This window comes from Schistocerca serialis, chromosome 7 (assembly GCF_023864345.2).
Source record: "Schistocerca serialis cubense isolate TAMUIC-IGC-003099 chromosome 7, iqSchSeri2.2, whole genome shotgun sequence".
Lineage (NCBI taxonomy): Eukaryota > Metazoa > Arthropoda > Insecta > Orthoptera > Acrididae > Schistocerca > Schistocerca serialis.
In genome coordinates, this window is record NC_064644.1 from 456,156,825 (window position 1) to 456,175,309 (window position 18,485).

General features: G+C 43.8%; 1 protein-coding gene across 1 annotated transcript in view; it reads right to left on the reverse strand.

Annotated features, from left to right (window-relative positions):
- LOC126412470 (chondroitin sulfate synthase 1) overlaps positions 1–18,182 on the reverse strand; it is a 299,840-nt gene extending 281,658 nt beyond the window's left edge. The window contains exon 1 of the mRNA XM_050082081.1: positions 16,973–18,182. Coding sequence (XP_049938038.1) covers positions 16,973–17,418 — 446 coding nt within the window. The 5' untranslated portion in view covers positions 17,419–18,182. The remainder of the gene's footprint in view (positions 1–16,972) is intronic.
- Positions 18,183–18,485: the final 303 nt, after the last annotated feature.

The following is an 18,485-nucleotide window of genomic DNA, read 5'->3' on the forward strand; positions in this document are numbered from 1 at the left end:
AAAACATTAATTTACAATTATTTACAATTTCATGTTATCTCCTTCAATGTACTCTCCTCCTCGGTCTCTACACCGCTCCATACGAATTTTCCACTGTTCATAGCAATGCTGCAGATCATTTTCGGTAAGTCCATACATTACTTCCGTCGCTTTTTCTTTTACTGCTTCAACAGTCTCAAATCTAGTTCCTTTCAAAGCTGACTTGACTTTAGGGAAAAGAAAAAAGTCACAGAGGGCCAAATAAGGTGAGTAGGGTGGATGATCTAAGATGGGAATGTTGTGTTTTGCCAAAAACGTCTTCACTGACAACGCACTGTGAGCTGGGGCATTGTCTTGGTGAAGGATCCATGACTTTTTTCTCCACAAATCGTTCCGTTTTCTCCGTACTCGCTCACGTAGGGTAGCCAGGACGCTAATGTAGTAATGCTGATTCACTGTTTGTCCCTCTGGTACCCAATCAATGTGCACAATCCTTTTGATGTAAAAAAAAAAAATCATCATTGCCTTGAATTTCGATTTTGACATTCGTGCTTTTTTTTGTCGTGGACAACCAGGAGTTTTCCAATGCATTGATTGGCGTTTAGTTTCGGGATCGTAAGTAAAAAACCACGATTCATCGCAAGTAATAACATTTTGTAAGAAGGTGGGATCACTTTCAATGTTTTCCAGGATGTCAGAACAAATCATTCTTCGGCGTTCCTTCTGTTCAATTGTGAGACACTTTGGAACCATTTTTGAACACACTTTGTTCATGTTGAAACTTTCATGAAGAATCTGCCTCACACTTTCCTTGTCAACTCCTGTTAACTCAGACACTGCTCTTATTGTTAAACGGCGATCTTGTCGAACAAGTTTACCGATTTTTTCAATGTTTGCATCAGTTTTTGCTGACAATGGTCTGCCAGTGCGAGTGTCATCACTGGTGTCTTCGCGGCCATCTTTAAATCGTTTAAACCACTCAAACACTTGTGTTCGCGATAAACAATCATCGCCGTACACTTGTTGTAACATTACAAACGTTTCACTTGCAGATTTTCCTAGTTTGAAACAAAATTTGATGTTAACACGCTGTTCTTTCTGTACACTCAACATTTTCCGACGCCAGACAAAACGTCAACTACTTAAAACAGACGCCACGGGCAGACTGAGTGCAGGAGGCAGATGAAACTCGAGCAGTAGGCGGAGCGAGAGTCACGTGACAGGCCACGCGACTTTCAGCCTTATTGCATTCGTTTTATTGTTTCACCAGTACTAGTCCGGTTTTTTTCTAGCCACACCTCGTAGCCGTCCATAACTGCGAATGTGTTGCCAGTGCAGTATTTTGTGTACGAACTGACTTCTCAGTTATGTCTCACAAATTTCCGATGGGATTTGTGTCGGTCGATCTGCATTGTCAAATCATTAGCTCTAATTATCCAGAATGAGCTTCAAACAAATCACAAACAACTGTGGCCTGGTGAGATACTGCATCGTAATGAAGGCCGTTAATGGGCGCAAGTAGGCTCCAAGTAGCCAAACATAACCAATTCCAGCTAATGACCGGTTCAATTGGATCGGAGGACGCGATCCATTAAATGCAAACGCAATTCACACCATTATGGAGTCACCACCAGGTTGCACAGTGCCTTGTTGACAACTTGGGTCGATGGTTTCGTGGGGTCTGCGCCACACTCAAACCCTACCACAAGCTGTTACCAATTACAATCGGGACTCCTCGGGCCAGGCCATAGTTTTCCAGTCGTCTAGTGTCCAACCGATATGGTCACGAGCTCAAGACAGGCACTGCAGACGATGTCGCCCTGTTGGCAAAGGCACTCGCGTCGGTCGTCTGATGCCATAGCCCATTAACGCCAGATTTCGCCGCACTGTCCTATCACATACGTTCGTCGTAGGTCCCACAATGATTTCTGCCGTTATTTCACGCAGTGTTGCTGGTCTGTTAGCACTGACAACTCTACGCAAACGCCGCTGATATAGGTCGTTAAGTGAACACCGTCGGCCAGTGCGTTGACCGTGGTGAGAGCAATGCCTGAAATTTGGTATTCTCGGCACACTCTTGACACTGTGGAGCTCGGAATATAGACTTCCCTAACGATTTCCGAAACTAAATGTCCCATGCGTGTAGCTCCAACTACCATTCTGCGGCCAAAATCTGTTAATTCCCGACGTGCCACCATAAGCACGTCCGACAACTTTTCACACACGAATCACTCGTGAGTATGAACGATTGCTCCGCCAATGCACTGCCCTTTTATATCTTCTGTACGTGGGACTACCGCTATCTATGTAAGTGCATATTGCTATCCACGACTTGTCAGTGTAATGCACAGTTCGTACCAATTTCGCCAGAAACCCCGTTATCCATTTACAAGGTGACTTGTGAAAAAATGTCTCGAAAACCATTCAGAGCGGGAAAAAAATAGACGACATTTCGGCCAATGTGGCAGTATGTAATTTCAACGACAGCCTAACAGGAATTACGAAAATTACAAACGTGCCCGAATTTGAGATCAAGCCAGACCGTTACAATTTCGTCCCGAAAGCGAACGAAAAGCCTATCAGTGGACAGAGTAGCAGATGAGACAAGGTGCCAAAGAAACCCACAGGACCACTATGGACACGAAGAAGATGGAGGAGGAGGGCCTACTTTTGGATATTGAAGGGTTCGTGTATGGTCCATGGATCACCGATTAGAAGTATGTTCAACTAAACTAAAGAAAATGTAACCCAAAACTTTAAAGGTGTTTCCATCGAAATCGTATTATTTTGTCAGATCGGCGGGAAACACAACTTAAGAGCAGTAAATACAATTTTTATCGGAATTTGGTGCAAGGTGTCTTTCCACCTAGTGTAGCGTCAAGAGGGAGCATCTGACGTGGACACAAACCTGATTTCTTAAAGACAAAGGAGTAAGGAATAAACCATATGATCAGATTTAGAGCTACCTTTTACGTAATTTGAAAAAAGAAATGACGAGGATCACCTTTTTCGTGCGTTCAGAGAGAGCTACCCGCTTAAGTCGTCACACCAACGCCAAAACGACAGCTGTCGAACTATGTAGCCGTGGGGTAGGAAATTGACTAAACATGCTGAACACGGGAAAGGCGACTGGTCCTAACTGGACACCTATGCCGATTCTACATATAGCGTACGGAAGAACTTGCTCTGCCTCCAGCATCAGTGTATCGTAGGTCGCTGGATGATGATGATGATGATGATGATGCTGGGTTGTGGGGCACTCAACTGCGCAGTCATCAGCGCCCGTACAAAGGCCCAATTTTTACACAGTCTAGTTTTTTTCATAGTCTAATCTAGCCACTGTCACGAATGATGATGATGATGCTGATGAAATGATGAGAACAACACAAGCACTCAGTCCCTGGGCAGAGAGTCGCTGGAGGAGTGAAGCATTTCTAGTGATTTCAAAAACTCACAGGTGATTCCCGTTTTCAACAAGTGTCGTCGAACAGGCGCACTCAATTACAGGTTACTAGCGACTCGTCCAGATTTTCTGTAGGCTGCACTATGTATCTACGACCGCACGACTTGTCTCGCATACTACTGTAGTAATAGACTGAAGCGCCAAAGAAACTGGTATAAGCATGCGTATTCAAATACAGAGATATGTAAACAAGCAGAACACGGCGCTGCGGTCGGCAACGTTTATATAAGACAACAAGTGTCTGGCGCAGTTGTTAGATCGGTTACTGCTGCTACAATGACAGAATATCAAGACTTAAGTGAGTTTAAATGTGATGTCATCGTCGGCGCACGAGCGATGGGACGCAGCATCTCCGAGGTAGCGATGAAGCGGGGATTTTCCCTTACGACCCTTTCACGAGTGTACCGTCAGTATCAGGAATCCCTAAAACATCAAATCTCTGACATTGCCACGGCTGGAAAAAGATCTTGCAAGAACGGGACCCACTAGCTACCCTTCCGCAAATTGCTGCAGATTTCAGTGCTGGGCCATTGAATGAATCATCGTCGATATGGGCTTTCGGAGCCAAAGGCCCACTGTTGTACCCTTGATGAATGCACGACACAAAGCTTTACGCCTCGCCTGGGCTCGTCAGCACTGACATTGGACTGTTGATGGTTGGAAATATGTTGCCTGGTCTCGTTTCAAATTGTATCAAGCGGGTATGGAGACAACCTAATGAATCCATGGACCCTGCAAGTCAGCAGGGGACGGTACAAGCTGGTGGAGGCTCTGTATTGTTGTAGGGCGTGTGCAGTTAAGAGTTAAATGGGACCCCTGATACGTTTAGATACGACTATGACAGGTAACACGTAAGCATCCTGTCTGATCACCTGCATCCATTCATGTCCATTATGTATTGCGACGGACTTAGGCAATTCCAGCAGGACAATGCGACACGCCACACGTCCATACTTGGTACAGAGTGGCTCCAGAAACACTCTTCTGAGTCTAAACACTTCCGCTGGCCACCAAACTCCCCAGACATGAACATTATTGAGCATATCTGTGATGTCTTGCAACGTGCTGTTCGGAAGAGATCTCCACCCCCTGGTATTCTTACGGATTTATGGACAGCCATGCGGGATTCATGGTGTCAGTTCTCTCCAGCACTACTTCCACGCCACGTCGTGTTGCGGCACTTCTGCGTGCTCGCGGGGACCCTACACGATATTAGGCAGGTGTACCAGTTTCTTTGGGTCTTCAGTGTATATTACACTGTGCAACACAATTAAAGGGTCAGTTTTTCCGAGATTCTATAACTGGCTCTGTTTGCGAGGCACAAGTTTGAAATTTGTTTCAAATGTCCCTACAAACTTCATCGGTATACTTGAAATGTATTCATAGCTGCGAATACGGACCACCATCAGCTATATAATGGAATATCAACATTGAAAATTGGTGCCGGACGGGATTTACCGCTTATCGCGAGCGGTCGCCTTACCATTTGTTGGCCGTCGAGCTTCCGACCTTCAACGCAGAGGCGTCGAAAAAAGGGGTGAAATGTGGGTAAGAGGGTGTGTGACAACCTTTCCATCGCCTGACGCGTCCATGGTGGCGTTAGAACTGTGGTGAAATTTGATGCTAATGTGACATGATTGACCCACCTTACACCTCACATGAACTTATAAACTGTGGGCTTTCTTCGCGTGTGCCGACACGCTGTTTGGAGCGTCACCGAGCCAGAGAGTGACAATGGCAGACAATTACGGTGTTTCGAAGAAGTAAGCCTTTAATTGTGTTGTGCAGTGTACTCGTATGACACAAATCTTCCTCGTGAATCAGTCTGTCTATTGTGAAAACCATTATCACAATCCCTACATTTGTTTCTGAGACTAGCCTTCAAATACAGACACAAGAATGCGGCGGGGGACATTTAATTTATAATACACTACTGGCCATTAAAATTGCTACACCACGATGATGACGAGCTACAGATGCTAAATTTAACCGACAGGAAGAAGATGCTGTGATGTACAAATGATTAGCTTTTCAGAGCATTCACACAAGGTTGGCGCCGGTGGCGACACCTACAACGTGCTGACACGAGGAAAGTTTCCAACCGATTTATCATACACAAACAGCAGTTGACCGGCGTTGCCTGGTGAAACGTTGTTGTAATGCCTCGTGTAAGGAGGAGAAATGCGTACCGTCACGTTTCCGACTTTGATATAGGTCGGATTGTAGCCTATCGCGATTGCGGTTTATCGTATCGCGACATTGCTGCTCGCGCTGGTCGAGATCCAATGAGTTAGCAGAATATGGAATCGGTGGGTTCAAGAGGGTAATACGGAACCCTGTGCTGGATCCCAACGGCCTCGTATCACTAGCAGTCTAGATGACAGGCATCTTATCGGCATGACTGTAACGGATCGTGCAGCCACGTCTCGATCTCTGAGTCAATAGATGGGGACGTTTGCAAGACAACAACCATCTGCACGAACAGTTCGACGGCGTTTGCAGCAGCATGGACCATCAGCTCGGAGACCATGGCTGTGGTTACCCTTGACGCTGCATCACAGACAGGAGCACCTGCGATGGTGTACTCAACGACGAACCTGGGTGCACGAATGGCAAAACGTCATTTTTTCGGATGAATCCAGGTTCTGTTTACAGCATCATGATGGTCGCATCGGTGTTTGGCGACATCGCGGTGAACGCACATTGGAAGCGTGTATTCGTCATCGTCATACTGGCTTATCACCAGGCGTTATGGTATAGTGAGCCATTGGTTACACGTCTCGGTCACCTTTTGTTCGCATTGACGGCACTTTGAACAGTAGACGTTACATTTCAGATGTGTTACGATCCGTGGCTCTACCCTTCATTCGAACCCTGCGAAACCCTATATTTCAGCAGAATAATGCACGACCGCATATTGCAGGTCCTGTACGGGCCTTTCTGGATACTGAAAATGTTCGACTGCTACCCTGGCCAGCACATTCTCCAAATCTCTCACCAATTGAAAACGTCTCGTCAATAGTGGCCAAGCACCTGGCACGTCACAATACGCCTGTCACTACTCTTGATGAATTGTGGTATCGTGTTGAAGCTGCATGGGCAGCTGTGCCTGTACACGCCATCCAAGCTCTGTTTGACTCAATATCCACGCGTATCAAGGCCGTTATTACGGCCAGAGGTGGTTGTTCTGGGTACTGATTTCTCAGGATCTATGCACTCAAATTGCGTGAAAATGTAATCACATGTCAGCTCTAGTATAATATATTTGTCCAATGAATACCCGTTTATCATCTGCATTTGTTCTTGGTGTAGCAATTTTAATGGCCAGTAGTGCATTTGACACATGTACCACACAGTTGAACAATATTCTAGGACGCATCACACGATTGTCTTGTCAGCAATTTCCTTTGAAGTCTGATCGCATTTTCCTAGTGTCTTACCAAAACAATCTGTGTGTCTCCTGCTTTCCCTAGGAATGAACCTATGTGATAATTCTATTGCTTATCACATACAGTGATAACTACGAACTTGTGTGAGTCGACTAAATCCATCTGCGACTCTTTGACATTGAGGTCATACCACACTATGTTTTTGCGTTTTTAGAAGGTCATGCTTTTACATTTCTGAGCTTTTACAGCAATTTTCCGATCTTTACACCATTGTGAAATCTTATCAAGATCGAGCTGACAATTTTTGCAACGTTTTTCTTGTTCTTTAATTGTAATATCATAGCGTATCTAATATCTTTGTAAAAGAGATCCACAGATGAATAAAACTGTTACTACTAACAAAGGGTCGGGTCGGCTTGTAGACCAGGGAAAAGATAAGGGCTTATTTGCGGCGAGAGGGTCCCTCATGCTTCACTCTCATCCGACTCGATGAAAATATTAATTATTCTAAACCAAGCCAAACCAAAACAAAAGTATTTTTTATATCTCTTGCATATTCGGAGATAATGTTACGGAACTCCAACAGTCCTTTTTCGCTATGACTGTGAGAAGCGCCTCATTTCTTATCTGTCCACCTAATTTTCAGCATCCTTCTGGAGCACCCCATGTCAAACGCTTCGAGTCTCTTCTTACCTGATTTACCCACAATTCATGATTCAGTTTCATACAAAGCAGTGCTCCAAACGCATATTTTCGGATTTTTTCCCTCAAACTAATGCCAATATTTGGTAATAGTAGACTTTATTGGCCGGCGTGCCATCTTTGCTTGTTCCAGTTAGCTCTTTGTGTCCTCTTTGCCTTCCCCGTCATGTGCTATTTTCCTTCTAAGGTAGCAGAATTCGTTCACTTCATGGTCTCCAATTTTGAAATTAAGTTTATCATGAATCTCACTTTTTGCTGCTCCTGATTACATTAGGTTTTTCTTAATCCATAGGGTACCCTCATTTCACAATCCACTTCATTCAACAGGCTCTGCAGGAAGTGTCTTTCTCACCTTCACAAGGGCTATCCATGTCATCAGAGAATCTTATTAATGATATACTTTCACCCTTAATTTGAATCCCACTCCTGTACTTTTCTTTTATTTCCGTCATTGTTTCTGGTATAGATTGATCAGTTAGGATAAAAGACTACATCCTTATCTTATACCCTTCGTAACTGAAGCACTTTATCTTTGACCTTCCATTCTTACTTTTAAGACATCTTTCACACATGATAAACACATGGGATCCGTTTGCTTCTTAAGATGTGCAGTCATGACTTTATATGCTGGATCATCTCCGTCATCTAGTTACTGTCGGTGGCCACTGATACTGGGACCCCAGTTTGTATTTCTGGTGATAACCTTTATGTTTTTTTCATTTTTGACAAGATGAAGAGCTAGGTCTGGGTGCGGAACAAACTGAGAAGCTGCTTGAATTTATGGAAAAAATAAACAACACCTATTCAGATTGGGGGAGTGAAGTCATGTAAAGGGGATGGGAGGGGAGGGGAGGGGAGAGGTGGGGAGGGGGGGTGGGGAACTACTTGCATAGTAAAGATCAGACAGAAAAAAGCATTTGTTTTCCAAGGTCACTAACATACAACATGAGCAGCAGGCAGTCTTACAGATCTGATTTTGATGCAAAATTTGGGGGAATATTTGTGAAGATGTACACAATACTAAAAAATGAAATACTTAAAAATCGTTTAAGAAAGATCTTCGTGGTATTGCTTCCTCAGACCACGAGGAGTCTTTAGGTTCTATGATAGCATGATGATGTTGACACATTGTTACGTTAGTACATTTCACTTGCTTAAAATAACGTAAACAATGTAATTTGTGAAAATAATGATTTTGATACTATTACGTCCGATCATAATACATGACCATCTTTAGGGTAAACGCAAATCCACTAACAAAGTATTTAGAGGCTGTTGAGTGATATTTTATGAGTATTTCGGTACAATGGGCTGTGGTCTCCAGAGGGTCGTTACACGTAGTTGCATTTTGTTTGATTTTTAACCTCATTTATCTTTCTATCACTGAAGATATCTACATCGTAGTGTAACTGTCGACGGAACGTGCTATGTGTCGGTTTTAGAAACAAATTTATCCATTCACTCGCTGTACTTGCTGTCGCCAACAGTAATGCCCACCTTACTCTTCGCCCTCAGTAATCTTCATTCAGCAGTGCTCGGTTCTGCCTCACGTTTGTTATCGTGGCAGTGTTTGATGTACATTTAAACCGACACACAACAGTATGGATACTTTTGCTGATGCAGAGTTTGGAGATATTCACTTCTTGTACAGGTTCACTCAATGCAATGGAGAGTGGCACAATGGCACTATGTTGAGATGTTCGCACAGTGGTGGCAACCCCAGCTCAGTACTTCTGCATCTGAGGGTTGTTAGATTAATTTGTTTTTTGTATTGCACGTTTCGGTGAATGCACGTTGCAGACTTTTTCACTGTTGTGGAGATACGTGGGCTACTCACAAATGAACTTCTGATTGGCTGTTAAAAATAAAAATAAAATGAGAGGTTCAAAGTCACATTGTGCCAGACATAACTGTGTTTCGTCCACCCAGTGTGTAAGCAACAAGGGATTTAAATGGACAGAATAACAGCATCTCCTTCCAATCGGCGAGGTGCGGTCTATTATTCGCTTCCTGCAAGCAGGAGGCGTCAGTGGCACTGAGATTGAACATCAATTGTATCATGAGTGTGGGAGTTGGGGTATGAGTGATGGTGTTGTTGAAGAGTGTAGCAGAAAACTCAAGGCTGGTCACAAAGATGTGCATGGTGAAAGTGGACGAGGAAGACATTCAGATGTGAAAGATGAACTTGATCAACATGTCAAAACTGTGTGCTTCCTGGATATGTGCTTCAGATTTCAAGGACAACCTTCTTCAACATTGTCACGTAGGTATCAAACTAGGCAACCAATGTTCACAAAACGGAAGAAGGGATTTAGCCTTGACATTTCTTCAGCGGTATGAAGTTTCTAAACAGAATCGTGACAGGAACCGAAACACAGGTGCAACATGTGAACCCTGTAGCTAAGGAACAGCTCAAATAGTGGGTGTACACTTATTCTCCCAATAAATCCAAAAAATCAAGCAGATATCGTGCAACCTCAAATTGATGGTTACAGTTTTTTTTAGGATTGCAAAGACATTTACAGAACTGATTTGATTACCAAGTGCATCATTCTCCTCCATGACAATGTATGCCCTCGTACTGTAAATAGAACAGAGGAAAGTCTCAGTCTTGATACCAAGGGACTGTCACCTCTTCCCAAGGATGATGGATGGCTAGGCTACCTATTCAGCACTTCATGGTTGATGATGATCTCGAGGATGCTGTCAACTGGCTGCAGCACCAGGCAGCATCATTCTCTGATGAAGAGCTGAAGAAGGTGGTGCCAGGGTAAGACAAGTATTTGAATTTGGGTGGCGGCTATGCAGAGACGTAATGTCAATGTGTAAGCACAGATTGAATACAACAATTTATCTATTTTTGTTATTTCAGTAGCTAATCAGAGGTCTTTTTTTACAAGCCTTATTTTCACAGAAACAACGGTAATTTAAGTAACTAACTGAATAAATCCCATATACGAGGGTAATCCCAGAAGTAAGGTCTCCTATTTTCTTAGAAGTACATAGACCTGTTTATTTGTACAGTGGTTTACATCAGTTTACAGCTTGAACATTTAGCTATTTTTCGACATAATCACCATTTCTGTCGATGAATTTTTGTAGAGGCTGTGGCAGTTTTTGTATGCCCATGTCATACCAGCTCATCGCCATGCTGTTCAGAAAGTTATGAACCTCTTCTTTCACCTCGTCGTCGGAGCTGAATCGCTTTCCGGCCAAATGTTCTTTTAATCTAGGGAACAGGTGATGTCACTGGGCGCCAAGTCAGGACTATAGGGTGGGTGGGTGATTATGTTCCACTGAAACTGTTGCAGGAGAGCAACGGTTTGCCGAGCGATGTGTGGGCGAGCGTTGTCATGGAGAATGTGTACGCCTTTGCTCAACATTCCTCTTCTCCGGTTTTGAATTGCCCGTTTGAGTTCTTTCAGAGTCTCACAGTGCCTGTTGGCGTTAATTGTGGTCCCAGCGATTGAGCTCCGACGACGAGGTGAAATAAGAGGTTCATAACTTTCTGAACAGCATGGCGACGAGCTGGTATGACATGGGGCCGGCCGCGGTGGTCTCGCGGTTCTAGGCGCGCAGTCCGGAACCGCGCGACTGCTACGGTCGCAGGTTCGAATCCTGCCTCGGGCATGGATGTGTGTGATGTCCTTAGGTTAGTTAGGTTTAAGTAGTTCTAAGTTCTAGGGGACTGATGACCACAGCTGTTAAGTCCCATAGTGCTCAGAGCCATTTGAACCATTTGGTATGACATGGGCATACAGAAGCTGCCACAACGTCTACAAAAATGCATCGACAGAAATGGTGATTGTCGAAAAATAGCTAAATGCTCAAGCTGTAAACTGATGTAAACCGCTGTAGAAATAAATAGGTCTATGTACTTATAAAAAAATAGGAGACCTTAATTTTGGGATTACCCTCATAACAAGTCCATGGTTATCTGGGTGCAGATTACCCAGTTTTCGCACTATCTATACACAGACCGGCGTTTTTTTGAAAATGTAAAACGAAGTTTGAAGTACACTGGTGTGAAAAACTTTGGGACAAAAGTAACTATCGAGTGATGTATCAATGCTAAGTAACGTAACTCGATGGAACTTTGAGCATATATAGAAAGAAATGGTACAGGATAATACAGAAGTTAATGGAAAGAAATATGCAATGAGACGAACGGAAATGACACCTTTATTCAAAGGCCTTAATTACACTTAAGTCATCATTTATAGTGGTCTCCTGGACATTACAAAAAGGGGGAGATAGATCTTAGTAGGGTGTTTGATAACCACAAACAATACAGCATGCTCCGTAATGAGCTCTCACGCTGGACATAATGTTGATAAAGAATTCTTGTGGTATGGTGTTCCATTCCTCTGGCAGGGTAGCTGACTCTTGCTGGATTGTCACTGGTGCATGTGGGCTCATTCCAAGAGCTGCTCTACCTTAGCTGTTCGATGCGGTTGCGCTCTGCCACAAACAAAAATGAAGTGAGGGCCAACTACACCCCAGAAAAGAAGCACATGGGGAAAGATACAAAGTTACAATTAAGTTCACTGATTAGAGTATGGGGTTCAAAGATTTGGATATCAATATGCCCATACAACATTACGCCTCTCCACATCATTGCATCTGGACCACCAAAATGATCATTTCGACAACATTCTTTGATGCATTACGTGTTCCCATCTCTCGCCATATGTGGGAATATCCAGAATCACTACAATGCCTGAGTCTGCTCTCGCTCGAAAAGAGCACATGACCTCATTCCTCGTTGGTCCAATCCCCATGCTAGTGGCACCATTGCAAATGGTGCTGCTGATATGAGCGTGTCAACAGAACACAGTGTATTGGTTGTTGGGGCAGTCCTGTTAAATGTGGTCCTAATTGCTCATGCTGTTTGGTCTGGGTCTCTTCTTGCCTGTTGCACAATGAGTTGTCATCTACTGCTGTAGTTGACCATGGTCGACCACTTCCTCCCCTTCTGACAGCAGTGCCTGTAGTTGGGAACACATCACTTGCATGTGAAACAGTGCTTTGAGCAATATCAATCTCCTGGACTACACCCAAAACACTTCATCCGTCTTCCAGTTTCCCAATGATTATGTCCCATGTGAAGTCATCCAAATGTTGTCTCGCCCATGTTGTAATGAAATGAACTGAAATGATTTCATGGTATTATTATCGCCTGGGAGACGCCATCTGGGATTGTTCGTCTGCCTGGTACAAATCTATTTGACACCACTTTGACGTCTTACATGTCGATGCAGATTAGATGAAATGATTAGGGCGACACAAACACCCAGTTCCCGAGAAAAGAAAATCTTGTCCTATGAGGAAATTCAACCTGGGACCTCGTTATCTAGAGGCAGTGACGCTAACCAATAGACCACAAGTTGTGGACATGTAGTGAAGAACACCACCACAGTGTACTTTAACTGTTAGCTGACTAACACACACTGTCTTCCCATTCCTTCAACTGCCTGGCACTGTAGAGCGCCCCATTTGACGCTATAGTTACGCTGAGCTCACGTCATGTGACGTCCAGTTTTCCATCCACAACTGGGAGACCTCTGGCAACCTATGCAATAAAATGAAACACCTACAGTCATCCTTACGATGCTATTTATTATATAGCTACCAGTTTCAGTACACCTGCTTCAGGCCTTCTCTGACGCTGAGGGGATTAACTCCAATCGTATAAACAATTCCATCAGTGGCCAACATCTATGAACTGGTTTTCGCTGACTACCTGTAACAACGATGTTTCATCTCCAACCATCGACTACAAACTGACTGGAGAAACATACTGGCAACATATTCCTGACTTTCATTCGTTTCCACTTAGTAATTAATACGTTATGGTACTTTATCTCTCTCATTCTTCAGCTTTGCAGAACAATGTATTATTTTATAATAATTACAAGCATAGTCGTTGGGAATACACCATTATGCGCAATATTTATATTTTTCTGCCGGTGTATGATGCAGGTGCTAATCCCATCGTCGGACAGTGCTGAAATAATTTTCGGTTGTCTCCCATTTCTTCTTCAGGTAAATGCAGGGATTCCATCTTTGTAACAGGTCCACGGCTGATTTCTTGTCATTATTTGCATAGCCCTTTCCCGAGCTGAGCTGATAAAGGTCGACAACTGCCAACTCATTCAAGCCGACAGTAAAAGAAAGTTATTTTGGTTTTCGTTGGGACGAATCGCTTCAGGACTCTTGCTCCGTGTTGACATGAGATGGCCGGATACTGTTAAACTTCGCCTGAAGGAACGTATTGTTGGTCGAAGTTTTCTAGGCTCGAACAGGCTTAGATAATTCTGTAGTTTATAACGATGATAATTGACAAGGACGTTGATCTGTATCACATAGTTTTGCTGAAGTTACGGACGGTTTACATGTGACAGGAAGACGACAGATGAACGGAAATGCGTTAACGATCGAAAAGAAGTGACAAGTTACAGAAAACTTCACCCGGATTATAGAATAGGCACACCCAGCAAGAAAAAAAGAAAGAAAAATGTCGAAATTTTGCAATTAAAGCTGGCACTCGAGTTAGACCATCACAGCATGAAGTGTCTATAAACTTCAACTTTGCAGAACTAGCGGCTCCAGTAGAAAACAGAAGGCTTTCCCGAGTCAGGCTGGATCTTAGTAGAGAAAGTGGGAGTTCCAAGAAACACTGAAGATCGAACGAAAATTTTGTACGTCAGGTTGGATGAGTCAGGACAGGCGTCGCTACAGTATTCATGGAACTGCTGTTCAGGACGAGAAGCTTAAAAGTTATCAAACATGCAGCTGATGCCTTTTGTGGTTAAATCTTCACATACATCGAACAGAACAAATTTTTATTGGAGGGGGGGGGGGGGAAGAGGGCGGGAGATCCATAAGGGGGATGTATGTGTTATGATCCCCCACAACTGCCCCCTCCCCTGCCCCCTGGCCTAGGTCTTCCATAAAGAACATTTCACTAAAAGCTTCTATATTTTTATGTACAGAAATTTTTAAGTTTCCTGGATACTTTTAGGGAAATTAAGTAGCATGTACATAGCCTAAGAATGAGAAGGAACTCTAAAAAATTACATGCTATGTTTAGCATATGATACTTTTCAGATGATTGCATGAGAGCTAGCCGCCATGGATGTGCATGTGGACTGACCGGCTGCAGTCAGCAATCCAGTAAAATAGACATTTACGTTCATGGACCGGCCATATCTAGGGTCAACAACAAATTGGACAGGGTTCTTGAGTCCACAGGTAGAACCAGCAAACCACAGAAAATTCCATAAGGCGAGACTTTCAGAAAATATACTCCACTCTGGAAGAAACAATTAATTTCCTTATTTTAAGCGGAAACTAGTGCGGGAAACAGCATTTCTCTTATTTGCCCGCTCGCATGGCTTGCCTGCAGATCTGTGTTCACAGTCATAGGGCTAGCTGAAATACTGATAATTATGAAAGCATACTTCGATTTTGTTTCCTGCAAATTATTATTCCTTTAAATTTTTTTATATACGTGGAAGATGATGTAGATTAAGATGAGATGGGAGATATGACAGTACGAGAGGAATCTGACACAGCATTGAAAGACCTAAGTTAAAACAAGTGCCCTGGAGTGGAAGACAATCCGTCAGAACTGATAGCCGACCATGTCAAAACTATCCCATCTAGTGTGCAAGATGAATGACATTGGCGAAATACCCAGAGACTTCAAAAAGGATTTAATAATTCAAAGAAAGCAGGTGCAGATAGGTCTGAACATTAACAAACTATGAATTTAATACGTGATGGTTGCAATAACGCGATTTCTTTACATAAGAATGGAAAAACTCGTAAAAGCCAACCTGGGGGAGGATCTGTATCGATTCCAGAAAAATATTGGAATACCAAGGCAATACTGACCCTACAACATCCCTTAGAAGATAGATCAAGAAAAGTTAAACCTACATTTATAACATATGTAGACTTAGAGAAACAATTTGTCAAAATTAATTGGATTACTGTCTTTGAAATTCTGAAGGTACCAGGGTTAAAACACAGGTAGCGAAAGGCTGCTTGCAACTTGTGCAGAAACTGGACAGAAGTGATAAAGAGTTGAGAGGCATGAAAGAGAAGTAGTGGTTGTGAACGGAGTGAGACAGGGTTGTAGCCTGTCCATACACTGAGCAAGGAGCAAAGGTAACCAGAGAAAAATTTCGAGTACAAATTAGAATTCAGGGAGAAAAAATGAAAACATTGAGGTTTGCCAATGCAATGTAGTTCTGTCTTGGAAGAGCATTTGAACGGAATGGATTGAGTTTTGAAAGGAGGGTATAAGATGAACACCAACAAAAGCAAAACAAGGATAATAGATTAGGAAACGAGAAAGTAAAAGTAGTAGTTGACTTTCGTTATTTGGGCGATGGGTGAAATATAGAGAAGCTATAAAATGTGGACTGGCAATGGCAAGAAAAGCATTTCTGAAGAAGTAGTTAACATTGAATATACATCTAAGTGTTATAAAGCTATTTCTGAAAGTATTTGCCTGGGGTGTGGTCTTGTATGGGAGCGGAACATGCAGTTTAGACAAGAAGAGAATAGAGGCTTTTGACATGTGGTGCTACAGATGAACGCTGAACAATTGAGTAGATCATGTAACTAACGAGGAGATACCGAATAGAACTGGGGAGACAAATTTGTGGCACAGTTAGACTAAAAGATGGGATCGATTGATAGGGTACATTCTAAGACATCAAGGGATCACCAATTTAGTACTGGAGGGAAGTACTGGGGGGAGGGGGTTAAAATGTAGAGAGAGAGACCAACAGTTGAGTACAGTATACAGATTCAGAATGATGTAGGTTGCATTAGTTATTCGGAGATGAAGAGGCTTGTACAGGATAGAGTAGCATGGATATCTGCAGCAAACCAGCCTTCAGACTGACGACAACAACAACAACAACAACAAAATGAATAACAAGTTGTGCTAAAGTGATGTACCAAGCGTCAGTGTAGGCAAGTTGTTGGTATTACATAAAACATACTGTTATTATTAAATCCTAGTCAACTGTAATATCTTAAAGTGGGAGTGGCAGGAAATTACGTTTGGACGACGAGGTAGAGGAGGAAATAAATTGTGACCCATAAGAATTCAAACCTGGATCCGCGCCATTAGCACTAGAGTGGTACTGCCGATACTATCTTGGCCTGAAGCGCATGCTAATTTTGGGTTATCCGTGGTGTTTCTTTTATCTACGCGATCTCAGTTCCGCGGATACAAGGGTGTTTGGGAGCTTGCTGTAATTATTTCTCTGCAACGAGCCGCCAGCAATCATCCGTTACTCGCACTAAAATATTCGGAAAAAATACCTAAACAACCCTCACAAATTTATCCATGTACTTCGGTTTCACCCTGCAGGGCTCGATAAGATAGCCTTGCTAAGAACGAAGCATTGTTTTTTACCTGTTATGAACGTTTTCCGCCGGATCTGTGAGGCCTATAATGTGAAGTGGATCTTCTGCATCGGACAGAGGAGCCACCGGCGGTTGCTGACGTAGCGGCTGCGGAGCTGGCCACGGGGAGCCAGCGGACGGGGCGCATGGCGTTCCGTCACCACCCCCTGGCGCCGCCCCTGTCGTGTTGTCGGTGCGTAGCAGCCTGCCGACGAAGGTGGACCGCGGGGCCGCCACCATCAACCCGGCGGCTAATCCCAGCACGACGCCCAAGGCAGCGCTGGCGCCGCGACGCCGCCTGGCGCCAGCTGCCATGCCGGCGGTCCGCCGCGACGGCGGAGGCGGCAGCGACGCCGAAGGCCGGAACGTCAGCAGCTCCGTGCTCGGGTGGCACAGGAAGGCGTCGCCGTCGCCCGGGTGCCGATGCGCCCGGCGCTCGCGGCCGGTGGCGACCATGGCGATGCGGACGGGCCGCCGCCTCGCGTCGTACTAGCGTGCAGACGAATTTCCACTCGGCGCAGCACCGACCGCGCTTGTAGTTGTCGACCGCACCGCTGTGCCATTATTCAAACACTGTCTACACGCCTTGTTCCGCTGCTCTCATGCGTCAGCCACATTACGCTGGACACAATCCAGTGGACGACACATTTCGTGCCTCCAAATTAAGTCCTAAGCGTCGCATATTTTCTCGCTCCGGCTTTATTGTCAACACCACTACTGGCAACTTCGTTTTCCTGTGCTCCTGCAAGAACAAATATTCTGAACCAAATGACGCTTCTTAGGCGTCACAAAATGTGGGTTCTACTGCTGAAATCCTTTCTGGGACACCTAATGTCTACAACTCTGACATCTGCCGTTTCTGAGGTTTCCATAATGAGACTGTCGCATTAGGCATAAACAAATGACGCGAAACAGCAGAATAATTATTTACACCCCAGTACACAATCAGGTAAGTGTTTAATCCTCGGAACACATACTAAACATATTCCATTTCATGCTATTACGAGCAACAAACTCAACCTTAAGTCGGACACTACAACAGACAGTTGTGTCGAAGCACTTGTCAGATTATAATATACTGTCTGAAAGGAAAACTAATTTTTGTGACAAGGTAAAAATTAGTTTATCATTTGATCAGGCATATAGTTCATCGCTTAAGCCAAAAGAGTGGATACAGATCCGTAAAACTATTCCATCACTCGCAGACGTAATGCGCCTCGCCGACGCATCGCACGGCAATACTTTATAATTTTTGTTCGATCCGCTAGGTGGTGCGAGTGCGCCATGTCATCGTTCTGCGACCCAGATGGCCGCGCCATCTTCTAACAGAATTTTGAACGAGCTTGTACAACCGAGATTGGTAACGTTTTCAAATCACGTATACATTTTGCTTTATTCAAGACAATAAAATTTTTATGATCACCTATATTAAAAGCAAATTAGTCTGAGAATTAAAACATGTGAAATGTGAACAGTTGTTAAAATATGTTAAAACTATAAACTTACGTAATTAATTTTGTTTC